Consider the following 27,474-nt stretch of genomic DNA (forward strand, 5'->3'; position numbering starts at 1 on the left):
CCAGACGCTGGGGATTTTCAACCACGAGATCCAGTTCCAAAAAACAACCAGAGTGGTTGTGATGGCAACCCAGCTTCAGGCCCCAAAAGGGAACCTAGGTACAATCTCAGGAAGAGACAGTGACACTTCCCGTGATTCACCCTTATAGCTAGCTAAGGCTTCAGGCCTGCTGGTAAAGGGGACACCAGAGATCAAAGGCCAGAATAAAGCCTTTAGAAGCCCAGTGGAGAGCCTAGCGCCCGCTGGCACCCAACTGTCATGACCGACCCCGCGGTCAGAATAAAAGAATTAGCCATGGTGTGAAAATGACTGATGCCTTCTATTTGGTTTGTATGCGTAACTATGTTCTTGCTACTATTGCTGAACTTTGATGATACTGTTATGTTCTTTTAGATGCACAAAGCCACCAGCAATTTGTCAATAAATAACCCCTCTGAAGGACCAAATAAAGTGCCAGTCACCTCTCCCTTATATGATGCTAAACCACGGATGTTCCAAAAGAAGAGGAACATCTGTTCTGCTAAAGCCAAGGCACAAGAATTCCTGACTACCAAAGACATTAAGAATTTACCATAGTACAGAAGACAGAACATTGTACATTGGCAGGGAGGAACTTGTGGGTCCCATTCTTGGGAATGTGGCATTGATTGGGTATTGGGGTTTATTTCACAGGCTGTGCCCTGTGTTTTTGGACAAGTGGCTTCACCATGCACTGCCCTCCCTAATTGGCTTCCAGACAGTGACTATCAAAAACGCCTTGCTACCACAACCATCACCCCCACCATCCCTTCCTCCATTAACCTCACCACTGCACCCGCAACCTACCCAAATGTAGATGATATCGTACATTCAAATGAAGCCCAGTGGCCAAAACCTTCACATTTAAGTGATTTATGGAAATTTTGCTCAGAAAAACTATTTAAGGTTCAGGACTGTTCATATGTAAAGAGGCTGTCGTGTGAGGTGTCTATAAAAAGGTTATGATTTGCTGGTTATGATTATGCTGTCTGTATGTGTGTACCATTTTTGTAGTTGAAGTTATGAATAGTGGCTACGTACTTGTATCTCAATGTGTTTTGATTCTAAGTAGCCTCAGTGAAGCATTTGGTCAGCGTCTTGAGAAAGGACTATTCTTAGTAAGTGCCCAATCAAGAATCCCTTAACTGACAATGGACTTTGGGAGACCTCAATCTACAGCTGAGCTTTCCTGGGAACTAACATGTAAACAATGACGTAGGCCTGTAAAGAACTGAGTCATGCATGGACATGTGGCTTGGCTATGTAACTCCATTTTGCAGCTGTGAATTCCACAGTAAGAACAAAGAGGTGTCCTTCCACGGGGCAGAGAATATAAAAGGCCCTGGAGACCCCTCCATTTTGTCTTCAATCCTGCTTCTTACTTTTGGAGGAACCTTGCTACAAACTGAAGCTCTGAACAAAGGACTGGATGACCCATCCCAGCTGTGGATGTACTCCAGAGACTTGATTTGAACCTGCAGTTTATTTCATCACTGCTACAAGCTTGAATCAAGAACTATGCCATTACTGTATGCAATTGATTCCATTTAATCAATTCTAGCTTTCATCTATATTTCTTTCCTTTTATTAATAAACCTTTAGAATTTAGATTCTAAAGGATTGGCAACAGTGTGATTTGTGAGTAAGATCTGATTTGTATATTGACCAGGGTCTGGAGCTTGGTCCTTTAGGATCAGGAGAACCCTTTTTCTTTTACTGGGTATTGGTTTTCATAACCATTCGTCCCCAGAATAAGAGAGGCACTGGTGATGATACTGCGAAACTGGAAGAACGAGGAGCACTTGTGGCACCTTAGAGACTAACATATTTATTTGAGCATAAGCTTTCGTGGGCTACAGCTCACTTCATCAGATGCATGCAGTGGAAAATACAGGAGAAACATATATATATATATATATATATATATATTACAAAGAACAAGAAAAAATGAGGGTTGCCATACCAACTCTTAACGAGACCAGTCGATTAAGGTGGACTATTATCAGCAGGAGAAAAAAAACTTTTGTAGCGCTAAGCAGGATGGCCCATTTCAAACAGTTGACAAGAAAGTGTGAGTAACAGTAGGGGGAAAATTAGCACAGGGAAATAGTTGTTAGTTAGTGTAATGACTCGTCCACTCCCAATCTTTACTCAAGCCTAACGCCACTAGCTGCCACCTTCAGCCCACAACTAAAACCTCTCCAGTGCATTATCAAGGATCTACAACCTATCCTGAAGAACGATCCTTCACTCTCACAGATCTTGGGAGACAGGCCAGTCCTCGCTTACAGACAGCCCCCCAACCTGAAGCAAATACTCACCAGCAACCACACACCAAAAACACTAACCGAGGAACCTATCCTTGCAACAAAGCCCGTTGCCAACTCTGTCCACGTATCTATTCAAGGGACACCATCACAGGGCCTAATCACATCAGCTACACTGTCAGAGGCTCATTCACCTGCACATCTACCAATGTGACATATGCCATCATGTGCCAGCAATGCCCCTCTGCCATGTACATTGGCCATACTGGACAGTCTCTACGCAAAAGAATAAATGGACACAAATTAGACGTCAAGAATTACAACATTCAAAAACCAGTTGGAGAACACTTCAACCTCCCTGGACACTCAATTACAGACCTAAAAGTCGCAATTATTCAACAAAAAAACTTCAAAACCAGACTTCAACGAGAAACAGCAGAACTGGAATTAATTTGCAAACTGGACAACATTAAATTAGGCTTGAATAAAGACTGGGAGTGGATGAGTCATTACACTAACTAAAAACTATTTCCTCATGCTAATTTTCCCCCTACTGTTACTCACACCTTCTTGTCAACTGTTTGAAATGGGCCATCCTGATTATCACTACAAAAGTTTTTTTTCTCCTGCTGATAATAGCCCACCTTAATCGATTGGTCTCGTTAAGAGTTGGTATGGCAACCCCCATTTTTTCATGTTCTTTATCTAATCTATCTTCCTACTGTATTTTCCACTGCATGCATCTGATGAAGTGGGCTTTAGCCCATGAAAGCTTATCCTCAAATAAATTTGTTAGTCTCTAAGGTGCCACAAGTGCTCCTCGTTCTTTCTGTTGATACAGACTAACATGGCCGCTACTCTGAAGCCTGGGAAACTGGAGTGTCTAAGGGAATTGCTTGTGTGACTGATGGTTAGCCAGTGGGGTGAGACCGAAGTCCTCTCTGTTTGGCTGGTTTGGTGTGCCTTAGAGGTGGACAACCACCAGCCTGGGGCTGTGACTGCCCTGCTCTAAGCAATTTGTCCTGAATTGCTACTCCCAGTTGTGTCCCACCAAAGCCAGCATCGTTACAATAGGCCATGTGAGATATCTTTGGAAAGGTTATGATTTACTGAATATGATTATCCTATTTGTATGCATGTATCATTTTTGTATCTGAAGTTAGGAATATTGACTATGTATCTGTATTACAAATGTGTTTACTCCTGGGGAACGCCCACTAGACAAGATGTTTTCATTTTGAAAAGCTGGGTGGAGAAGGGCCATTAGAGAAAACAACAGGCCTTAGAAGAAGCTTATTTCCCACCTGGGGAGCCTTCCTGAGGAGGCCGCAGACAGCCTCCGAGTAATGGCTGCTGTGACACGACAGGGACATGTAACCAGGTCACCTGGTGCTGGACTCTATCTTGGGACATCAGTATTTTTTCACTGACTGGCATGGGAATCAAGCTTTGAAACAAAGGGTTCCCGCCACATGCAAAAGCTATATAAGGCAGGGGAGTGACATCATCATGGGTCTTCACAGACTCCCCACCCAAAGAGACTCCTGGAAACACCTGAGGAAGAAAGACTGACCTGGGGGAAGTGCTGGACCTAGGCTAAAGGGATTTTTAGCCTGTGAATGGAACACCTGGGGATTCCAAGCTGTAAGTTAGTGCAGCTTGCCCCTTAGGAATCTGCAGACTGCTTGTATCATCATTTAGGATAAGAATCCTCTATTCATATCCAAACTTGTTACTATATTAAGCTTAGTTTGCGGTTTTTGTTTATTTGCTAGGTAAACTGCTTTGATCTGTTTGCTGTCCCTTATAATCACTTAAAATCTAACTTTTTGTAGTTAATAAACTTGTTTTTGCTTTGTTTAAAACCAGTGTGTGGGATTCATAACTCGGCGCAGAAAACTATTGTATATTCCTCTCCACTTTGCGGGAGGGGGTAAATTTCATGAGCTTACGCTGTACAGTTCCCTGTGCAGCACAAGATAGTATAATTTGGGGTTTACACTCCAGAGGGTTTACACTCCAGAGGGGGCGTGCCTGAGTAGCTGGGAAGTTCCCTAGTTGGACCCTTCCCATGCAGGGCTGGTCACAGCTTCTGCATGTAACTGCAGCTAGGTGTATCCCTACCTGTATTGGGCTGGGCAGCTTGTCACAGCAGTGCAGTATGAAGGGAGCCCAGGCTGGTGGGTCAGGGGGCTCAATGGTACCCCAGTTTGAGGTGGCACCCCAGGGTGAACCCATCACAACGGTAACCTCCCCCTCCATGGTGCCACACCTCTTGAGGCAGGGCTCTGGAGAGACTCTCCCAGAAGCATGAGGAGGAGTAAGGTATTGTGGGTAAGCTGGACAGTGGTGCTACATTACTGGGAGGCAGCGCTGTGGAGTTACTGGTTCCCCAAGGAATTCCCAAGCAGCTATTGCTGAGGCCTGGGCATTTCAGCCCAGCTCCACACCAGAACTGGCACAGGCCAAAGCACCAGAGCCAGCCCACTGTGTTCCCACATGGTCCACTACCTGGTGGCTGTCCGGCAGGGAGCCCCCCCGCTTGTACCACATGACTGTGGCTGGCGACTGGCCTGTGACGAGGCAGTTCAAGTCCAAGGACTGTCCCTCAGTGACGGCAGAGGAGGAGGACTCGATCCGGATAGGGGGGGCTGGAAGAGCAGAGAGGGAGGGGTAGAGCCAAGAGCAGAGCATCACCAAAAGGCAGACTGGAGCAGCGCTGGCTTGGGGAGGGGTAAGAACCCTCAAGTGATTTGTAAAGCAATGGAAATGACCTGCCCGGCCCGCAGCCCCACAGGGTCAGAGCGCAGCTCTCCTAGGACTGGCAAGGCAGCTGCACGGACCTCAGGGCAACACCAAGGGGAAAGAGGGCAGCCCATGGCCCGCCCTTCACCCTCCAGTGCAGATCCACTGGGGGGGGTCTCTTGCCCCCAGAGATCAGCAGAAACTTCCAGATCTCCCCGCCCCCCCACAACAGCAACCGCTGTGCTGCCTGGTCATGCCACTGCGAGGCTGGTTCCCCTGGGGAAAGCACCAAGGGCAACTGTCTGTGAGAGCAGATCCCTGTGGCACACTCCCTGCAGCCTGCACCCGTCTGCACAGGCTCCTCCACTCACCTGTGGAAGGGGAATGGTGGCCCCGAAACCTGCCATGTGCAGCGGGCAGGGTGCGGAGGGCAGCATCTGAAGGGGCAAGGCAGGGTCTGGAAAGCACATCACCTGGGGCCACAGCGGGTCAGAGCCATCCCTCACCCAGTGGATGCCAGAGCATCGCTCACAGGGACCCCTGGTACCAGGGCAACAAGAGCAGGGAACTCCTGCCCCCAAGCCAGCCAGCACACACAGCTCAGCCTTACCATGTGGGAAGCCGGCGCTGTGCTGGACAGTAACTGGGATGGAGGCCTCATGGGGGCTGGCACCAATGCTCACGCGGCAGACGTACTCACCCGAGTCGGCCGCCGAGACCTGAGAGATGCGCAGGTGGGAGCCAGAGACCTGGCAGGGAGATGGGTGGGAGAGAGGGAATTCAAGGGGGAAGAGAAGAAAACAGACCTGAGCTTAACCCTCAGCCCCACTGTGTCCCCTGCCCAGCCCCCTTGAAAATCCCAGGGACTCGCTGGGCCTCAGCCTGAGAATGACTGGCCTCTCATTTCTGCATCCTCCCATCTCCGTGTTCTCAGAGAATGACACAGCTGCCCGCCTGCCCTGGGATAAGGAAAAGCCTCCTTGGGATCCATGAACATCTGTGCCAGGACCTGAGGGAGTCCACACAGGGGCTCTGCAGTGCCACAGGCCACATCCCCAGCGGGGATGAACTGGTGCAGGTCCGCAGCTGTCCGTGGAGTCACACTGATTTCCTACAGCTGTACCTGGTGTCTGGCTGGCAGGGAGCCCCCCCGCTTGTACCACGTGACCGTGGCTGGTGCCTGGCCCGCGACGAGGCAGTTCAGATCCAGGGTCTGTCCCTCGGTGATGGAAGATGACGAGGCCTCGATCCGGATGGGGGGCGCCACGCCCGAGGCTGGAAGAGCCAGGACAGGGTGGAGAATCCCTGGGTTAATCAGCTTAGCATGGATCAATGGCTAAGAGTTCATTTAAAGCCCAGCAGCTCGTCTACGAGGGCCCACAATGCAGCCCACACGTCCTCATGCCTAGCTACTGCAGCCTAGCATGGAATTATTCATCGTTCGCGTTATCTGCAGGTGCCCTGTCAAGGACAGGCCTCTGCGTGCCAGGTGTTGCACAGCCACAGAGCAGAAAGGTGGGGGCCCGGCAGTCAAAATGCATTAGCAATGGCTCATTTTCTTGCAGCCCCCCGGAGGGGGCTGGCTGTGCTGGGCTCTCGCAGGCCAAAAGCTGGAGATGCTTGGCCTTTTCCGGCTGATCTCCCAGTTGGTCACTTATTTCAAGTGACAGTGCCTGGTGGCAGCACCAAGAACCTCCCCGCAGAAGAGGCAGGATCATGGCAGCCTGAGCTGGGAGCCACTCTCTGTGATCAGTGCTCGGTCAGGTGCCAGTGACCCTTCCCCTGGCATGCTGCCAGCTCCTTGTGGGCCTCAGGGCTGTTTGTACCCAGGCCCCTTTTGCACAAGCATCTGTGCCATGGGGTTTTACTAGCATGAGCTCAAACGCCCCCCCAGCCACTCACAGGGGGAGACTGAGCTATGTTCCTTCAAGCATTCGCCCCCAGAGACGAGTCACGCAGCCTCAGTTCCACCAATCGGGAGCAGAGGGGTGACACCACGTGACCGATCAGGCCCAGCACAACTACGCAAGGCAGCTCCGAGTTCTTGCCAGTGTCACTTCTTACCCTACCAGGGGCATTCTGTACTTAGCAGCCCCAGAGTGACTCCGGGCTCCGCCAGTGCCAACAGTTAATACCCCAGCAGCCACCCCACAGCAGGGGTCCACAGCCAAGCTGGGCTACTGTGACAACGCCCCTGAATGGGTCCCCGCAGGGACTGAACCGGAGTCTTGGGATATCACAACAGGACAGTCAACGGCTTGAGCTAACAACCCAGCTCCAGCAGCTTGGGGCAGGGAACAGTGCACTTGGGAAGCTCTTCACTGGCCTGGCCACTAGAGGGAGGCAGGGCTGCGTGCCTGGGGTCCGCTCTCCATACACTGAACACAGGCTGGTTTGCAGGATCAGTGCAGAGCCCTTTCATGGGGGCAGACCCCCCAAGATGCTTCCCCCTCCTCTTAGCCCAGGCTAAGGGAGCAGATTTTCTGTGGGAGCCTCTTGTTAAAGTCCTGGAAGCACCAACAGCTGGAGAGAAGCTGCTGGAGCTGAAAGGCAAGGGCCTTGCCCCCTCCTGGGCCCTGCCCTGGGGAGCTACACACCCTCCAGCTGGATGGCATGTGGTTGATGCCCAATGCTGCGCTGCACAGCATGTGCCAGGGCAGCCCTGCAAGTGGCCCAGTCGGCCGGCACATCCCTAGTGGTTAGCAGTGAAAGCCCATCTCTGGGCCCCTACCTCGTAGCACCACCACCTCGATCCTGGCGCTGCCGACACCGGCTGGGCTGGTCCCGATGCACAGGTAGACCCCGCTGTCAGCAGCCGTGATGGAGGGGATCACCAGAGTGGCGATGTCGGTGCGCTCCGAGCGGGACTGCAAACACAGCAAGGGAGCAGTCAGGGCTGGGGTCCCGGGGGCACACACCAGGCACATGCTCCAGGTGTGCAGGGAGAGGGGAGGGCACCTGGGACCCCATCCCCATTGTGCGGGGTCACAGCAGGGCCCACTGACGAGACCATTAATCAGTGCCCAGAAGACAGCACAGCAATTTAGCAGGAAAGGGGCTGCTGGGTGGCCATCTTGGTTACTGGCGGTTTGTCTGGGTGGTACAGGGCCTGTGGGGGGTGGCTCTCTGTCCCTCAAAGTAGCACCCTGGAACCCCCATATTCACATGTCAAATAATTATGATCTATTTCCCACAAGCATGCTGTGACGTTTGACTCCATATTCTTTAGGAAAATATGCTTATGATATGAATATTATATAACTGAGACATACTTTAAGCAAGATGGATCATGTGAGATATCATTGGAAAGGGTATGATTTATTGGATGTGATTATCCAATTTGTATGCCTGTATCAGTTCTGTATCTGAAGTTAGGAATATTGACTATGTATCTGTATTTCAACTATGCTACTTTGGGTGATGCCCACTGCTAACACTTCAGGTACAACAATGGAAAAGCCAGACAGGGCGGATGGCCCATCAGTGAGGACAATGGATTGTGAAATCTTGGCCTTCCGCGGAATCTCCGTACTGCCACTGACTCATGGACGCTGTGATATTACAGAGTCAGAAGGTCTTCTCACCTGATACTAAACATTACCTGGGATTTCTGGTAACTTTCCCCTGGAAGGGAAGGGGGATCAAGTTTGGGAAACGAAGGATTCCCGCCTTATGTAAATCCTATTTAAGGATGGGGAGGAAGGCAAACGGGACCCCTCCTCTCCATGGCCTGTCTGCCCAAGAAGAAAGACTGCTTTAAAGCCACCTGAAGGGAAGGCGGGTGGGAGTCCAGACTGAGACAGGGATCCAGTCTGAAAAGAAATATAACTGGAACTCTGAACTACAGAAACTTTGCAATCTGCCTAAAATAACATTTAGGGTAAGAAATTACATTGTGTAACCTGTTTCTTAAGTATACTGAGCTTAGCTTGTGTACTTTGGTTTATTTGCTCAGTAATCTGCTTTGTTCTGTCAGTTACCTCTTATATTCATTTAAAATTCACCTTTTGTAGTTAATAAACTTATTTCTTGTTTATAATATAACCCAGTTTATGTAATTTCTAACTGCGGGGGGGGGGGGGGGGAAGAAGTTGTGCATATCTCCTTCCATGGTGAGGGAGGGGGCGAATTTCATAAAACCTTTGGGTTTGTACCCCTTAAACGGAATGGGCACTAGAGTGTTGAGGCGAGCCCCGAAGGCTGAATCTTCCCAGAGCAGATCTCTGTCTCTATGTGCAGTTGGGCGTGGCCCTGCCTCTGTGCTTGGCTGGAACAGGCTTGTGGGCCTACCCCAGCCAGGCCAGGTAAAGGGGACCCAGACTGGCAGAATAGGCTGATTCAGTGGCATCCCAGCACATAAGGTGACACCCCAAAAGGCCCAAACCTGTCACACATGCCATGTAAAATATCATATGAAAGCTCATGATCTGCTGAAATCCACTGTTCTGTCCAAACCTGTATATCGTTAATGTGTATGAAGTTATGAGATTTTGCTGTATGGTTGTTACTGAAATATGGTGTAAGTCTGAGACTCTCTACTGCTAGGTGGTGACCCACTCCCTGGGGAGTGTTATGCGACCATTAATCAGCAGGGGAATTATAAACAAGGAATTTACAATACTTGTAAGAGGGCTGCACAAGCATCACACAGTGGGGGATTGCTCAACTCTGTGACACAGCAAAGCCCGCCAGGACATGTCTGGGCTAGTGTTTTCCAGGCACATGAACTGAGGATATAAAATAGGGGACAGTGGCATCATTCTTTCACCTTTCTCCTCCCACACCTACACTGGAAGCAACAAGAATGCTGGGAAGACAAAGACTTCAACTGAGGAGATTGGTCCCAGGCTCAAGGGAGAAGCCTGTGTATTAAGAATTGTATCATCCAGTGTGGTGACAAAACTGCTTGATCCAAATATTGCCGAGTGTAATAAGGTTTCAGATATAGACTGAGTGCTTACCTTTTATTTTCTTTTGTAACTAGCTCTGACCTTTTGTGCCTACCACTTGTAATCACTTAAAATCTATCTTTCTGTAGTTAATAAATCTGTTTTATATTTTACCTAGAACAGTGTGTTTTGCTTCAAGTGCTTGGGAAATCTCAGCTCAGTTTACAAAGGCTAGTGTGTGTCCTCTCCACATTGAAGGAGGGGTGGACTGGGTATTAAACATACACTGGTCAGGTACAGTTCTGGGGTGCAAGGCTGGAGAGCTGGAGGGAATTGGCTGGTGGCTTTCTCTGTGTGATCCATGAGTGGCTCAGGGAGCATTCATGCGATCTAGCTGGGTGTGGGACTCCACATGCTGATGGCTGAGTGATAACAGTGCCCAGAAGGGTTTGTTGCTTGTCACTAGCAAAGCATTGTGAGCGACAACCCAGGCTGGAGAGTTAAGGGGGCACAGCGGTATCCAAGTTCCAGGTTGTACCCCAGTGATCCCGTAGGGTTGCCAGGCATCCAGTTTTCGACCAGAATGCACAGTCGAAAAGGGACCCAGGAGGCTCCAGTCAGCACCAGTGACTGGGCCTCTAAAAGTCCAGTCCGTGGTGCAGTGGGGCTAAGGCAGGCTCCCTGCCTGCCCTGGCTCCACGCAGCTCCCCTAAGCAGCCAGCATATCCGGCTCCTAGGCACAGGAGCAGCCAGGGGGCTCTGCGTGCTGCCCCCGCCCTGAGCGCCAGCTCCACAGTTCCCATTGACCAGGAACCACTGCCAATGGGAGCTGTCAGGGTGCCACCTGCAGCTGTGGGCAGCACATGAAGCCCCCTTGCCGCCTCTCCACCTAGAACTGGACATGCCGGCGGCTCCAGGAGCCGCCTGAGGTAAGCGCCGCACCCCAAACCCCCTCCTGCACCCCAACCCCCTTCCTCAGGTCTGAACCCCCCCCCCCACACTCTAACTCCCTCCTAGAGCCCACATCCCACACCCCTTCCTGCACCACAAACCCTTCATCCCCGGCCCCACCTCAGAGCCTGCACCTCCAGTCGGAGCCCGCACCCCCTCCTGTACCCCAACCCCCTGCCCCAGACCTGAGCCCCCTCCTGAACCCCAAACCCCTCATCCCCGGCCCCACCTCAGATCCCACACCCCCAGCCGGAGCCCTCTCCCCTCCCACACCCCAACCCCCTGCCCGAGCCCAGTGAAAGTGAGGGAAAACGAGCCACCGAGGGAGGGGGAATGTAGTGAGCAGGGGGTGGGGCCTCGGGGAAGGGGCGGGGCAGGGAGCAGGGCCTTGGGGGAAGGAGCAGGGCTAGGGTGTTTGGTTTCATGTTTCGAAGAGTCGCCTAAGTTAAGCGCCGCCTGGCCGGAGCCCACACCCCGAACCCCCTCCTGCACCCCAACCCCCTGCCCCAGATCGGAACCCCCTCCCACACTCTAACTCCCTCCCAGAGCCCACACCCCCTCCTGCACCCCAAACCCCTCATCCCCAGCCCCACCTCAGAGCCTGCACCCCCGCTGGAGCCCTCACTCCCTCCCGCAGCCCAACCCCCTCCCCAGCCCAGTGAAAGTGAGGGTTGGGGGAAGGAGTGAGCAGGGGGCGGGGCCTCAGAAAAGGGGAGGGGCATCAGGGCAGGGGGCGGGGCAAGGGTGTTCAGTTTTGTGCAATTAGAAAGCAGGCAACCCTACGATCCTATCACAGGGGGACCCGGTGTGGCTCCCTTCAGAGGGGCCGGGGGGTGGGGGAACCTGGGCATGGTGAGCTGCATCCTGTTTGTGCTGGGGCCCGGGCCTCTGGTGGGGATGTCAGCGGGCTCTCCTGGGCTAGCCCACTGCACAGCAAGGATCTCCTGCCAGCCTGGGCTGGATGGTACCAAATCACCCCCCTCCTCAGGAAGCAGTGGCGCCCGTGAACGCGTGGCCAGGGCACTCTGCTGGAGCTAACGGAGCGGCTCCCGGGGCCTGGGCTGCTGACGTGCTGTGATCCCTAGCGCCCTGAGCCAGTGAGGGAGGAACAGCCATCAGGCAGAGCTGGCAGAGGAAAGCAGGAAGCCAGTGCCCAGCCCAGCCAGCCATGCCAAGCACAAGAGCAAGCGAGCTACCTGCCAGAGCTCCTGGACCCGCTGCTGTATCTCCTCCAGGCTGGTGCCTTGGAAGTGAAGGAAACCGTAGGCAGAGAGAGTCTGGCAGAGAGAGGGTGGCAGAGTGACAGAGCGACAGCAGCCGGTGGGGGGGGGGTGCCCGCGTGCGTGACCGTGGCCATGCGTGAGAGTCTGCAAGGCCCGTCCTGCGACCGGCCTGTCCGGTGGGAAGTGGCTCCCTCATGGGAACAGGGCTGGGAGCTGGCACCAGCAACAAAGCCCTGAGACCCCTGGGGCCCTAGGTCCCGGCCAAGGAGCCAGACTGGCCTGGCTCAGCCCAAAGATGCTGAGACACAGCCTGAGCCCCTGCCCATGGGGCCAGTCCCTGCTGCCTGCGCTCCTGCCCCTATGACATGGGGTGCACACCTCAGGGGCTGCACTGGGCTCTGGCCCTGACCAAGTGGGGGAGGCCCCTGCCCATCGAGGTCCCTACTCAGGGACTGGGAGAACCAATGGACTGCCTGCATCTGGCCTTGCTGGGGCGTAGAGCTTCCGCACCAACGTCACAGGCTGGATCCACCGCAGCCCCCAACCTTCCGGGCCCCACGCCCCAATCCACGGCACCACCCCCAGCCTGCGGGGCCCCACGCCTCAACCCACGGCACCACCCCCAACCTGCCGGGCCCCATGCCCCAATCAATGGTATCCACTCCCAATCTGCTGGGCCCCACGCCCCAACCCACGGCACCCATTGCCAACCTGCCAGCCCCATGCCCCGACCAATTTCACCCATCCCCAACCTGCTGGACCCAACACCCCAATCCACGGCACCACCTCCAATCTGCGGGGCCCCGATCCCCAACCAATGGCACTCATCCCCAGCCTGCTGGGCCCCACATCCCAACCCACGGCACCACCTGAAACCTGCTGGGCCCCGCACATCGACCAACGGCACCCATCCCCAACCTACAGCAACCATCCCCAACCTGCCGGCCCAACGCCCCAACCCACAGCACCCACCCCCAACATGCTGGGCCCCACGCCCCAACCAATTTCACCCCCCCCAACATGCTGGGCCCAACACCCCAATGCATGGCACCACCCCCTATCTGTGGGGCCCCACGCCCCAACCAGTGGCACTCATCCCCTGCCTGCTGGGCCCCAGGTCCAAACCCCCGGCACCACCCAAAACCTGCCAGGCCCCACACCTCGACCAACGGCACCCACCCCCAATCTGCTACACGAAACACCCCCAACCCACAGCACCCCTAACCTGTGGTACCCCCAAACCACAGCACTCCCAATCTGCTCGGTCCCCATGGCCCACCTCTGAGCATTTCGAACCCTGGCACTCCCATATCGCAGGGCCCCACAGTACAATCACTGGCTCCCTGTACCCCTTCCCCCGCAGAATGGCTATGCCCCCAGCATACACCCCCAACACAGCCCGTCCCACACCCCTGCCCCGTCCCCAGAAGGTCTGTAGGCCTGGGCATGTTACCTGGGGTGGGAGGCTGCCCCCTTGCTTCTCCCAGGTGATGGTGGCAGTGGGGGAGCCAGCAGCCCTGCAGTACAGTCTCACTGTGCTGCCCTCCTGCACCTCTGTCCTCTCCGGGCTCACCTGTACCTGCAGCACGCTGGAACCTGCAAACAGCCAGCGGGTTAGAGCTGCGGGGGGTTCGGGGAGAGCCCTGGCTGGGTCACAGCAGGGCCAGCCTGGCAAGTGTGACGTCACCCATCTCCCACCCCACCCTTCCCCACGGCACCTCTCCACCCTTCGCAGCACAAGCGAATGGGGGACACTGCGTCCCACCCTGCAATCCTTCCACCACTCAGCCCGCCCCTGAGCCTCACCGTACTCTGTCCACGGCATACGCTGACCGCCCGTCCCTGCCCCCACCGTACTCTGTCCACGGCACACGCTGACTACCCGTCCCTGCCCCCACCGGACTCTGTCCAGGGCACATGCTGACCGCCCATCCCTGCCCCCACCGGACTCTGTCCATGGCACACGCTGACTACCCCCTACCAGAAAGGTCCAACGTCCCTGCTCGAACCACTAGCCCATCCTGCATCCCTGCTCCCACTGCTGCTGCTCTAGTCCATGACAAGAGGCCAAAGTGTGTAGAACTTGGTGTGTGGAGTCAGCACCTGGTGCAGTCCCCGGACAGCGAGAGCAAGGGTTGCTTCTGGGGTCCTGCTGCTGCTCCTTTGGTCTGGAGACGCAGAGCTCCATGGAAGGGCTGGTCTCCCTGTACGATCCCTGGCTCGGGCAGGCTGGGTGAGATCTCTGGGTCAGGGCAGGCAGCACCCGCCACAGTGTACGTACCGTGCACTTGCAGGAAGGCCCGGGCCACGTGCTGCCCAGCACTGCTGCGCACACGGCAGAGATACTCCGCCTCGTCCGAGGGCTCCACAGCGGGGAAGCGCAGGGTCCCTCCCTGGATCACGGCTTTGCGGGACATGATGCCAGCTCGTCCTCCTGCAGTGAGCCAGACCAGGAGAGAGACAGCAGTTAATGCCCCCTCTCTCAGCACCCCAGCCTTGCACAACCTGCCTCACCCCCACCCAGGGCCAGGGGCCCGGAGAGCAGCCGGGCTCACAGTCCGTGGCCGGCCTGGCACAGCACGGCCTGGTCACGCATGCCCCGGGGTTAGGGGCCTGGAGAACAGCCCCTGGCAGCCCATGCTGGGTAGCTGGAGCCTGGCATTGCAACGCAATGGGGTACATGTGAGCATGTCGCCCTCTAGTGGCCAGCCCCAGGCACTACAGCAGCCTGCTGTCTACCCAAAGCTGATGAAGGGACTCCTCCGGCTCAGGTGCGAGGGGCTAGGACTCCCCGTCCCCTGTTCAAACCCCTGTCTCCTGCTGACGCAGCCTCAGGCCTGGGCAGCAGGTGAACCCCTGCTCAGGGCGGCTAGCCCACAGCCCTACCCCTTCCGCTTAAGGTCCCGCCTCAGCCCTGAGCCCCCCTCCCAGGCTCCCTGTGGCCGGAGGATCCCCCACTGGCTTCCGGGAGAGGGGGACTGAGGGTGGGGCCTCGGGGCGGAGCCACGGCCTGGGTTACGGGAGGCTTAGCATCCCCTGATACCTGCTGCCCATGGCCACAGGCCACAGTCAATGGGATCTAGTCTAATGGTTTGCAGAGCGTCTCAGCTGCCTTGTCCCAGTCCTGGGCCTCCGAGTGGCCAGGCGAACATGGAAGCCTGGCAGGCAGGAGGTATGGCCGGCACGGGGAAGTGCTGACAGCCCCATCGCCACAGCTCCCACGGTGTTCCACGCCTGGCCAGAAGCGGGTCTGCTGCACCTACCGATCCACTCTACGGTGGGCGGGGGGCTCCCGGTGGCAATGCAGCGGAACTCAGCCGGCTGGCCTGGCTGGACCGTCAGCTGTGCTGGCTCGATGGTGGCCATGGGCAGGACAGCGGTGGCAGCTGCGGCAAGAAGTACAGCGGGTTAATCACTTTGTACTAGCAGGAAACTTGGAGAGCCCTGTGGCAGGGGCTGCAGGGTGCTCCAGTCTCCTAGACCTGCTGCCTACTTAGGGCACCCCAGGGCTGTATGGACCCCAGGCCTGGCCTACCTGGGGCATCCCAGCTCTCATCTACAGTAACACTGGCCCCAGAAGACTGAGCAGAGGCCATGTCCCGGCCGGGCGGCCCCTGTTCTGCCCTGGAGAACAGTATATGGTCCATAATGGACCACAGCCAAGTGGGCAGTTTCGAGCAGGCCCCAGGTTTCTCTAACCAGCACCCAGGGCCAGGACTGAGAATTAGGGACCCAGAGCTGACTCCCTGAGAGTCTCCCTCAAGTGCTGAGTACAGCCGAGAGCCTGGGTCTTGGCACCTGCAGTGACTTGGCTGGGATCCCCCAGTTTGTGACCAAATTGCTGCCCCTGGGGCCAGTGTGGGGAGCAGCTCGTAGGATGTTAAGGAAACAATCCTGAAGCCCCCCATGCATAGAATCATAGAATATCAGGGTTGGAAGGGACCTCAGGAGGTCATCTAGTCCAATCCCCTGCTCAAAGAAGGACCAATCCCCAATTTTTTCCCCAGATCCCTAAATGGCCCCCTCAAGGATTGAACTCACAACCCTGGGTTTAGCAGGCCAATGCTCAAACCACTGAGCTATCCCTCCCCCTCAAAGGACAAAGCAGGAGGGGGTCTCTTCCTGGAGCCCAATGCAGGTGGGCCCAGGACAACTAACCCTGTCTGGCGTATCACCCACCTGTGCCTTGCGGTGCTGTACCACGGGCCAGTTTTCAGAGAAATGGGTCAGGATGCCACAGAAAGAAGGTGTTACTCTGAACACCAGGCAGGTCCCAGAGCCCCAAACACCCAACCTGCTCCGACACCTGCCCCTGCTGGCATTTGTTCCATCTCCAGCCCAGCGTCAGTCACAGGAGAAGAGGCCACTCAGGGACCTGCCCACCGTGACACATAGGAACCCAGTACACATCACTGACCTCTGGTGTCTAACCCCCTCTCCAGCCCTGATTACTGTGGCCAGAGGAACTGGGCTGTCCCAGGCATGGTGTCCTCAGGGCTGGATTAACCTTTTGAGGGCCCCGGCCCCATGCTCCACCCCGAGACCCCAACCCCTGCTCTGATCCGAGGTCCTGCCCCCACTCAGCCTCTTCCCTGAGTCCCCACCCACCACTCGCACGGTGGGGGGGCGGGGGTGCAGAGAGGCGCAAACAGCAGCTGCGCCGCCCTTCCGTGCTGCGGGGGACAGCGAGCCGCATAGGCGCCACCCTGAGCGGGAAGCCTTGGCACAGTGCTGGGCGTGCACAGCCAGGCCAACTTACAGGGTCGGTGGCCTTCCATGACTTCGATGGGTCCATAAAACATCTGAGTCTTAGAAGGGGCTGCAAAGAAATCAGGTTTCAGTTTCAACCCACAGGAACACTGAGCGCTGCGTGCGCGGCTCCATGCGGGGACCTGCCGGAGGGAGCATGGCAGCACCCAGCTCTGGGCCTGTTCCCCGACAACGCAGCGGTTGCTGTCTCAGCTCACAAACCACTACAGGGCAGCCTGAGGGCACCAGCCAGCAAGTCAGGTTTCTGTGTCCCGGTGTCTTGAATGGCTGCGCCAGGGAAGAGCCCTGGGACAGCTGACAGAAGAGGCTGCTCTGTGGTGGGTGGAGGCAGCTGGACCCTGAGCCCATGTGCCGCTGAGAGAGAAGCTGGAGGACTTGACACCAGCCACGTGGCCACAAGAAAGGAAAATGGCCCAGCACCATCTTCCCTTTCTTGGGAAGTGGCTTGGAAAGCAAAGAGCCATGTCCCCGTGCCTGTGAGGGCAGCGGGAATGAGGTCACTTCCTCCAGAGATTCCGCAGAAGGAAAGCCCCAGGGACAGCAAGAAAGAGAGGTGTAAAAAAAAATTCATTCCACCTCTGCCCCCAACACACTCTACGAAACAGGCTGCTTCTTCTTCCACAGGGCCCTGGATAGAGAAAAAACGAGGCGGTGTTTCTCTACCCCCACCCTTGCCGTGCTCAAGCACCTCCTGAATGTGAATGAATTTACCTCCTCTCGGATGTAGGGAAGGATCATTTTCCTGATTTTCCCAAAAAGGGAAACCAAGGCACAAAGCTTCCATGACTTCCACAGGGTCACACACACCCTGTGGCGGAGTCAGAAAAAGAATGCAGATCTGCTGAGTCCCAGCCAGGTGCCCTAGCTACAAATCATCTTTCCTCGCTGTTCAGCCCTCCTGCAGTGACACTAAAGGAGCAGGGTCCAAAATCAGATTGACCCCATAGAGAAGCCCACGCTTCCGACCCTGTGTTGCTTGGCCCGGACAGGACACGGCAGGAATTTTACACCTAGCTTCTCTTGCCCCCTATTTCTCTCATCTTGACAAAGAAACTGGCTTTCTTGATTTCTGTTTTCCATGCCGCAGCGGCAAGGGCGCTTAAACCCAAACTGGAGCAGCTTCCCTTTGACCCCCCGACCTCGTTTGATTAGGGTTCCACTTTGCTTTCACAACACCTAAGCTGGCCATAAACCCTGACCCTGCTCCTGTCAGAGATTCTGCGGGGTCGGCGGTTCCTGCTGAATGGCACCGCTCTGAATTAATCCACTAGCACGAGAGTTTGAGGAGGAAATCAGGGGGGAGGGGCATTAGCCCAAGTCAGGTGCAACTTTTCAATGGTCATGTCCCCCCATGCAGCTCTCCCCTCCGCCCAGAAGGAAGCTGCCTTTGTAAAGGCCAATGGTGGGCACCGGCCGGTGGGGAACGTCCCCATTAAAAACCCACCCAGTGAGGTCAGCGCCAGCAGATCCCACCGACCCCGGAACCAGAGAAGGACGGAATGGGGACTGACCGTGGGCACCACTCCTGCCAGGGAAAGTGCCACAGGGTGGGGGGGGGGGCACAGAGCAATGCTAGCACCCCCAGGGCAGAGTGGGGAGCCTGGCTAGCAGAAGGTTACATTTGGTGGCACTGTCCTGGGCAGAAGGTGGCCTCAGGACTCCGGATTGCAGGGGTGGCTCCTGGTAACTGGTGAGCACCGGGCGCCAGCAGCCAGGCTCTCCCTAACTGCCTCCATCTGACTAACCCAGGCCAGGCTCTCCCTGAGGGCGCAATGGGGCGTGCACACCTTGCACGTGCAGCGTGGCTGTGCCCTCGGCCATGTCCAACATGTTGGAGCCGGTACAGACGTAGATGCCGGCGTCCTCGGGCTGCACGTTGCGGATGGTGAGGATGCCGTTGAAGTCCATGGCGCGGCGCGGCAGTTTGCCATGGTTCTGGCGCGTCCAGACCAGCGTGTAGGCTGGAGACTGCGGGAGCAGAGGGTACATGGCCATGAGGAGGGCATGAGCCCACCCTCCCCCACCCCAGGGAGCTGGCGCTAGGTGGGCTCCTCGGGAGGCAACGTGGGGCCAATCCTCACCTAGGCAATAAACCTGCTCCCCTCCCTACACCCCTGCCAGGGCTAGGGCCACTGCAGGGGATGGCAGAGCACAGGAGTGGCACCCAGATACCATGGTGATGGACACGTCACTGAAGAAGGCAGAGGCAGGGAAGGCTGCGTCCCCTAGGCTGCGCTCGGCAGCTTCGGGAGGGTGGCTCCCTGCCTGGCTACTCAGGGACTGTCAGACCCCAGGCCCTGGTTAGCAAGTCACTCTGCTCCCTACTCTGCTCACCAAAGCGTGGGGAGAGCAGGTGTCAGTCCTCCCGCTGCGGGGAGCCCGGGCTCTGCCCTGCTGGCACCACCTGAGAGTTGCGCCCGGTCAGACTCTCAGCTGGGGTGACTGGACCTCGTTTCACAGACTTCCCTGGCAACGTCCATTTACGCCGGCTGGGTGTAAGGGCTCCAGCGGGTGTGCCATGCCGGCTGCCCGTTATCCCAAATGTGGGCACAGGGCTTTGGCTGCGTTACCACCTGGCAGCTGGCAGCCGGCTGGGCACTCTGCTCTAAACTGCATGACTGTCTGCACTGCCCTCAGAGCCCACGTATGCACCGTGCTCACCCTCAGCTTCACCCCGCGTTAAACAATGACAAGCGCCGTGAGGACCCCGCAGTCACAGGACCGCTAGCCGCTCGCCCGGCTCCCATTGACTTTCCAGCACAAGCTCTCTGGGGCGCCGGCTCTTTGCTAGATGGGCGTGCAGTGCCTGGCACAACCGGCCTGATCCCTGGCCAGGGCCTCGCGGCGCCACTCCAGAAAAAACAGGTGTGTGGCCATTGTGGCCTTGTGTCTGTGCAGGGTCTGGGTGTCCAGGCGGCTGCAGGAGGCGCGTGGGTTCCTTGCCCGGGCCTGTGCTGTTTCTGGAGTAGCAGCCGTGCGAGTGAACAGCGCAGAGTTCGGTTTTCATTTCCCCACCCACGCTCAGCCCATCTCGCTGCCTCCCCCAGCCCCAGGCAGCTGCCCTGCCCTCACCTTGCTCTTGGCCGTACAGATGAAGGTGACGTCAGCTCCCGGCTTCACACTCTGGACCCTCTTCTCCTCCACGGTCACTGTGATGGGTTTGCTGGGGGCCTCTGCACCGACGGGGAGACATAAGACTCGTGCCCAGCACACCCTGCAGGCCATGGACAGCAGGACGGCAGCTCCAGGGCCCAGCCACCAGGGCCTAATGGTGCCCCAGGGCCAGGGCCAGGCAGGGCAAGGAGGCCAACAGGGAGCAGCGCTTGGGGTGGGAGGGTTGAGTTCAGCTTTTCTTGTCAGCTCTTCCTCTCTGAGGCTGCCTCATCCCAACCTAGGCCCTTCCCTCCTCCTGGGTCCCAGGCAAATCCTGCCCCCTCTCCGGGCCCCATGCCCTGCCCTCCTCTTTGGCCCTGCCTGCCCCCGGGCCCCGTCGGCCATGCCTGCCCCCAGGCCCTGCCCATCCCCTGGTCCCTGCCCTCCTCCTGGGCCCTGCCCATCCCCTGGGCCCTGCCCGCCCCCTGATCCTCATGCAGATCCTGCCCAGCCTCGGGGCCTGAAGCCCTGCCTGCCTCCTGGGTCCTGTCTGCTCCCAGACCCCAGGCCCTGCCCATCCCATGGGCCCTGCCCCCCCGGCCCCCACACAGATCCTGCCCAGCCTCGGGAAGGCCCTATCCATTCCCCTGAGCCCAGGCAGACCCTGCTCCCCGCTGGACCCCAGGCCCTGGACCCCAGGCCCTGCCCACCCCTGGGCCTTGCCCATAGGAGCTCATCTTGTTGCCCAGGCGTGAGGGGCTGGTGGTGGATGGGGTCAGAGGCTCGGACCTCGACCCTGCCCTGGCTGCCTGCGTGGAGCAGTGCCATTTGCTCTGCCTCTATCCCACCGCCACTGAGGGCAGGGCCACCATGACAACGGCTCTGCCAGGGAAGGAGGGTGTCAGCTCCCAACCGTGGCCCCGCAGAGTGCACAGCCCGGGTGCCAGGCCCACCTGGTCTCAGCAGCGCCCTCCCGCTCCCCCACCCGCAGGCCAAGCCCGCAGCCGCTCACCCGTGACAATGATCTCCGCCCGACTGGCATTGCTGTGCTCCAGGCTGCGGCAGGTGCAGACGTACACACCGGCCTCCGAGGGACGGATGCTGGGGAAGTGGAGCTCTTCACCTAGGGCCAGGCAAAGGACGCGTGAGACCCACACATGGCCCACCACGGGCAGAGCGTGTGCACAGAGGGGCCCTCTGGCAGGCAGGGAGAACATCCCCAGGCCTGGGGAGCTTGCAGGGAGACCCTGTCTCTGCCACCCCGCTGCTTATAGCCACTGGTCACAGCTCCCCAGCCATGGCCCAGCACCCCAGCTAGGGAGGGCTGGCCTGGGCCACATCTGGACGGAGAGCTCTGAGGAACACCTGAGATGCTCAGACTGGTGATTCGGGAGGTGGCACATGCGCCCGAGCCAGCGTGGGCCCCCGTGTGGTGCTAGGACATTCCGTGGGGGGTGCTCTCCCCTGCAGATTGCAGTTGGAGGAGCATCGATCCAAGCTCCTGACCTGCTCTGGCCTCGGGGGGCTGCATTTGCACCAGATTGGGGTGTCCTGATCCAGCCCCTCCTGAACTCCCTGTTGTCTCCTCGCCTTTGAGCAGGCTGAATGACAGAATGGCTGGCCCCAGCCAGGTGTGTCCCTGAGTCTGTGGGACCCAGGGCTGGACCCCCATCCTGCCCTCGGTTCCCTACTGATTCAAACCTTCCACCATTGGCCTGGGCGTCTGCCAGCACCAGTACTAATCACAATAAACCTGCCATCAAACCCACTCCCCACAGCCACCAGGATGACCCTGCAGTGGCATGTGGATACCAGATTCTCCTTCCCCTCCTGTCCTACAGTTTTATAGCATTGCGGTGTGACTGTATAAAGAGCTACCCTGTCGCACCCCAGAGACAGCTGGATCCCAGTGCTAGGTGAGGGATCTCTGTATAAATGGATATATTGCCACACCCCAGAAGCAGCTGCATTTCAGGGCTGGTCTACACTTATAACTTAGGTCGACATAGCTGCAGTGCTCGGGGGTGTGAAAATCCACACCTCTGAGCACTGTAGCTATGCTACCAACCCTGGTAGATGCAGCTAGGTTGACAGATGAACGCCTCCATCAGCCGTCGCTCAGGGAGCTCCCAAAGCAATGGTCAGACCCTTCCAGCTACATGACGGAGCTACGCTGTGCCACCATAGCTCCCACAGTGCAGACACAGCCTCAGCGGAGGGGATGTGCCTGGTTCCTAACGTTCATTGTTCTCTCCACACCTGGCCACACCGTTACCTTGCCGTCGGCTCTGAGCAGTGCTGGGCACAGGGCGTCCATCCTCCCGCGACCAGGAGTAGTAGTAGGGCGGGCTGCCACTGGCCTGGCAGCGCAGAGTCACCTCACCACCCTGCGACACCGTGGTCTTTGACGGGTGGACTCGTACCACGAAAGGGGCTCGGTCTGTGGGGAGAGGAGAGCGGGAGCCGGTCATTCTGGGGATGCTGGGGCGATGCATCAGACCCACAGGGGTGGGTCAGCAATGGTGCTGTGGCCAGCTGCCCCCCCACATGGGAACTGCCTTGATGTGAGAGCAAAGGGCCCACCCAGGGCTGTGGGGCGAGGGGCCATATCCATCCAAGCCCAGCTCTGCACCCACCAACAGGACCCCCCCAGGACTATGGGGCAAGGGGCCGTATCCACCCATGCCCTGCTGTACACCCACCAAGGGGGACCCCCCGGGGCTCTGGTGCAAGGGGCCGTATCCACCCGTTCCCTGCTCTGCACCCACCAACGGGGGCCCTCCAGGGCTCTGGGGTGAGGGGCCGTATCCACCTGTGCCCTGAGGGGCTCATCCCTCTACCAGCTCCTGGCCAGATCCCATCTCTCTGCTGACCGTTGCTGGCGGGGCAGAGGCAGGGATGAGGGGCTGGATGCTAGGAAGTCTGGCCCGTGGTCTGGGAGCTGTACCAGCATCAAGCAGTCACCTGCTCCCCTTGCAGCCACCTGAGCCCGGAGTCACAGCCCTCCAGGAGGGGGTGCTCCAAGCACCCTGTATTCACACTCCCCACATCACTGCGATGCGCCTTGGGAGGAATCATTAAAGTCCCCCTCCAGGCTAATGTCCTTGGGGAGCGTATGCACGAAGCGCACAGGAAGAGTTCACCCAACAACCGGGTGGGGTAACCCTGCTTCTCAGACACAGGACAGGCTGGCACCTCTGGCCTGTCCCGGGGCTGCTCCTTGGCAGCAATGGGGGTAGGAACAAATCAATCTGCAAACAGCAGCTTGGAGCCTCTTTCCGTATGGGACTCCCCATCCCGACCTCACCGCTGGAGTAAACTTTCTCCGTGGTGACCCTCAGCAGAGAGCATTTCAAAAGGGGCTGGACTGTGACAGTGAGCAGCAAAACCACCCCAGCCACCTCTCTCTCACCTGCAGGGCACTGTGACTGCAGGGGAGAGCTGGACCTGAGGTCTGCATCAGCCATACTGACGGGAGAGTGGTGCAGGTTTGACCTCCAGCCAAGCCTAGCTTGTTCAGTGGTAGCTGCTAGAAAGGGGTTTATATTTGTGTTTCTTGGACCCATTTCTAACTTTGATGCCTTACACTAGTACTCACCTGAAATCCGCCAGGCTGTAGTTAAATAAACTGGCTTGATTTTTAATCTAACCCAGTGCAGCACTGTGTTTAAACTGAGCTGTTGGTAACTCCAGTGAACATAGAAAATTGCTGGCTACTGACCCTGGACAGTGTCAAGGGACCTTCAACATCTCAGCTTGCAGGCTGCTAGCCTTTGTCCTTCTGCTGGCCCAAAAGCCAGGGCAGTGGGGACCCACTGGGACCCAGCCCTGCCGCCAGCGCCTGGACCAGCACTTACCCACAGGCACACACTTCTGCCCCCGCACGCTGGGGTTCCCCACATAGCCTGGTGCACATCTGTGGGGAGCAGGAGAGACAGGTGAAGGGGGCACTGGCTCCCAGGGGAAAACAATTATGGGGGGGAGGGGGAGTTGCACACAAAGCCTAGGGCTGCCAACTTTCTATTGGCACAAAACCGAACACCCTAGCCTCGCCCCTTCCTGAGGCCCACCCCCTGCTCACTACATTCCCCCTCCCTCAGTGTCTCGCTCTCCCCCACCCTCACTCACTTTCACTGGGGCTGGGGCAGCAAGTTGGGGTACGGGAGGGGGTTGGGGCTCGGGGTTGGGGCGTGGGCTTACCTTGGGTGGCTCCCGGTCAGCGGCGCAGCAGGGCTAAGGCAGGCTGCCCGCCCCTCCTGGCTCCGTGTTGCGCCCCAGAAGTGGCCAGCGGGTCTGGCTCCTACGTGGGGGCGCGGGCAGGAGGCTCTGCGGCATGTGCTGCTCTCAGCTGCAGGCACTGACAACCCCCCAGCCCCACTGTGGAGCCAGTGCTCGGGGCGGGGGCAGCGCGGAGCACTGTGGCCCACCCCGCCTAGGAGCTGGACCTGCTGGTCGCTTCTGGAAGCAGTGCAGTGCCCCACGACAGATAGGGCTAGCCAGCCTTAGAGCCGCACCGCCGACCAGACTTTTATCGGTCCGGTTGGCGGTGCTGACTGGAGCCGCCAGGGTCCCTTCTCGACTGGGCGTTCCGGTCGAAAAACGGACACCTTTGGGAACTCCCTAACAAAGCCTTCTGTCCGCTGTGCCTTGGAGCTGCAGGCTGGGCCTGAGGAGCGTGGGGAAGCAGTTATTGCCCCAGTGTACACAGCCCCCGGGGTCCAGGTGCAATGAGGCCAGACTCCATGGGGCAAGCCCCGACCCATGGAAGCTGCGAGTCCAGGGGACAATAGAGTTGTCACCTTTCTAAGGGCTGGAAAGAAGACCCGGAGGCCCTGTCCTGCCTCTTCCTTTGAGGTCCTGCCCGCCTACTCTGCTTCCTCCCCAAAGCCCCACCCCTTCTCCATGTCCTCCCCCAAGTACCCTTCTGCTCCACCTCTTCCCCCAAGGCCCCGCCCCTGCTCTGCCTCTTCCCCACTCATCCCAGACTTTAAAACATGGACAATGTAGGGGGGCTTGTCAAATGACACCAGGACACACAAGCCAAAACCCAGACTGTCTGGGGGAAAGCTGGCCGGGTGGCAGCCCTAGGGGAAAGACTTACTGCTCGCAGTACTGGCCGGTGTAGCCGGGATCGCAGGCAGAGCAGCGATAGCCGCCCGCCCCCAGGCTCTCACATGTCCGCGAGAACCTGCAGGGAGAGAGCGAACTGAGCAAACCGGTCAGGAACAGCGCCCCCACCCACCCAGTGAACAGCGCCCCCCTGCCTCCGCCACCCCGGAACCACGGCAGGAACAACACCTCACCCCGGCTCAGCCATCCCGGGAACAGCGCCCCCCTGCCTCCGCCACCCCGGAACCACTCCAGGAACAGAACCCCACCCCGGCTCAGCCATCCCGGGAACAGCGCCCCCTGCCTCCGCCACCCCGGAACCATGGCAGGAACAGAACCCCACCCCGGCTCAGCCATCCCGGGAACAGCGCCCCCTGCCTCCGCCACCCCGGAACCATGGCAGGAACAGAACCCCACCCCGGCTCAGCCATCCCGGGAACAGCGCCCCCCTGCCTCCGCCACCCCGGAACCATGGCAGGAACAGAACCCCACCCCGGCTCAGCCATCCTGGGAACAGCGCCCCCCTGCCTCCGCCACCCCGGAACCACTCCAGGAACAGAACCCCACCCCGGCTCAGCCATCCCGGGAACAGCGCCCCCCTGCCTCCGCCACCCCGGAACCACTCCAGGAATAGAACCCCACCCCGGCTCAGCCATCCCGGGAACAGCGCCCCCCTGCCTCCGCCACCCCGGAACCACTCCAGGAACAGAACCCCAACCCAGCTCAGCCATCCCGGGAACAGCGCCCCCTGCCTCCGCCACCCCGGAACCACTCCAGGAACAGAACCCCACCCCGGCTCAGCCATCCCGGGAACAGCGCCCCCTGCCTCCGCCACCCCGGAACCATGGCAGGAACAGAACCCCACCCCGGCTCAGCCATCCTGGGAACAGCGCCCCCCTGCCTCCGCCACCCCGGAACCACTCCAGGAACAGAACCCCACCCCGGCTCAGCCATCCCGGGAACAGCGCCCCGCTGCCTCCGCCACCCCGGAACCACTCCAGGAACAGAACCCCACCCCGGCTCAGCCATCCCGGGAACAGCGCCCCCCTGCCTCCGCCACCCCGGAACCACGACAGGAACAGAACCCCACCCCGGCTCAGCCATCCCGGGAACAGCGCCCCCCTGCTTCCGCCACCCCGGAACCACTCCAGGAACAGAACCCCACCCCGGCTCAGCCATCCCGGGAACAGCGCCCCCCTGCCTCCGCCACCCCGGAACCACGGCAGGAACAGAACCCCAACCCAGCTCAGCCATCCCGGGAACAGCGCCCCCCTGCCTCCGCCACCCCGGAACCACTCCAGGAACAGAACCCCACCCCGGCTCAGCCATCCCGGGAACAGCGCCCCCTGCCTCCGCCACCCCGGAACCACTCCAGGAACAGAACCCCACCCCGGCTCAGCCATCCCGGGAACAGCGCCCCCCTGCCTCCGCCACCCCGGAACCATGGCAGGAACAGAACCCCACCCCGGCTCAGCCATCCCGGGAACAGCGCCCCCCTGCCTCCGCCACCCCGGAACCACTCCAGGAACAGAACCCCACCCCGGCTCAGCCATCCCGGGAACAGCGCCCCGCTGCCTCCGCCACCCCGGAACCACTCCAGGAACAGAACCCCACCCCGGCTCAGCCATCCCGGGAACAGCGCCCCCTGCCTCCGCCACCCCGGAACCACTCCAGGAACAGAACCCCACCCCGGCTCAGCCATCCCGGGAACAGCGCCCCCCTGCCTCCGCCACCCCGGAACCACGGCAGGAACAGAACCCCACCCCGGCTCAGCCATCCCGGGAACAGCGCCCCCCTGCCTCCGCCACCCCGGAACCACTCCAGGAACAGAACCCCACCCCGGCTCAGCCATCCCGGGAACAGCGCCCCCCTGCCTCCGCCACCCCGGAACCACTCCAGGAACAGAACCCCACCCCGGCTCAGCCATCCCGGGAACAGCGCCCCCCTGCCTCCGCCACCCCGGAACCACTCCAGGAACAGAACCCCACCCCGGCTCAGCCATCCCGGGAACAGCGCCCCCCTGCCTCCGCCACCCCGGAACCACTCCAGGAACAGAACCCCACCCCGGCTCAGCCATCCCGGGAACAGCGCCCCCCTGCCTCCGCCACCCCGGAACCACTCCAGGAACAGAACCCCACCCCGGCTCAGCCATCCCAGGAACAGCGCCCCCCTGCCTCCGCCACCCCAGGAACAGAACCCCACCCCGGCTCAGCCATCCCGGGAACAGCGCCCCCTGCCTCCGCCACCCCGGAACCATGGCAGGAACAGAACCCCACCCCGGCTCAGCCATCCCGGGAACAGCGCCCCCCTGCCTCCGCCACCCCGGAACCACGGCAGGAACAGAACCCCACCCCGGCTCAGCCATCCCGGGAACAGCGCCCCCCTGCCTCCGCCACCCCGGAACCACGA

At 58.7% G+C, this 27,474-nt stretch overlaps 1 protein-coding gene across 1 annotated transcript in view; it reads right to left on the reverse strand.

The window, feature by feature from the left end:
- Nucleotides 1-27,474, reverse strand: part of HSPG2 (heparan sulfate proteoglycan 2) — a 194,685-nt gene that overhangs the window by 62,127 nt on the left and 105,084 nt on the right. The window contains 14 exon segments of the mRNA XM_073316403.1: nucleotides 4,797-4,936; nucleotides 5,641-5,779; nucleotides 6,154-6,305; nucleotides 7,762-7,897; nucleotides 13,547-13,689; nucleotides 14,375-14,527; nucleotides 15,357-15,479; nucleotides 16,853-16,912; nucleotides 18,651-18,831; nucleotides 19,936-20,036; nucleotides 20,969-21,079; nucleotides 22,232-22,396; nucleotides 23,814-23,872; nucleotides 25,058-25,144. Of these exon segments, the coding sequence (XP_073172504.1) occupies nucleotides 4,797-4,936; nucleotides 5,641-5,779; nucleotides 6,154-6,305; nucleotides 7,762-7,897; nucleotides 13,547-13,689; nucleotides 14,375-14,527; nucleotides 15,357-15,479; nucleotides 16,853-16,912; nucleotides 18,651-18,831; nucleotides 19,936-20,036; nucleotides 20,969-21,079; nucleotides 22,232-22,396; nucleotides 23,814-23,872; nucleotides 25,058-25,144 (1,750 nt within the window).

The sequence above is a fragment of the Lepidochelys kempii genome, chromosome 18, assembly GCF_965140265.1.
Source record: "Lepidochelys kempii isolate rLepKem1 chromosome 18, rLepKem1.hap2, whole genome shotgun sequence".
NCBI lineage: Eukaryota > Metazoa > Chordata > Testudines > Cheloniidae > Lepidochelys > Lepidochelys kempii.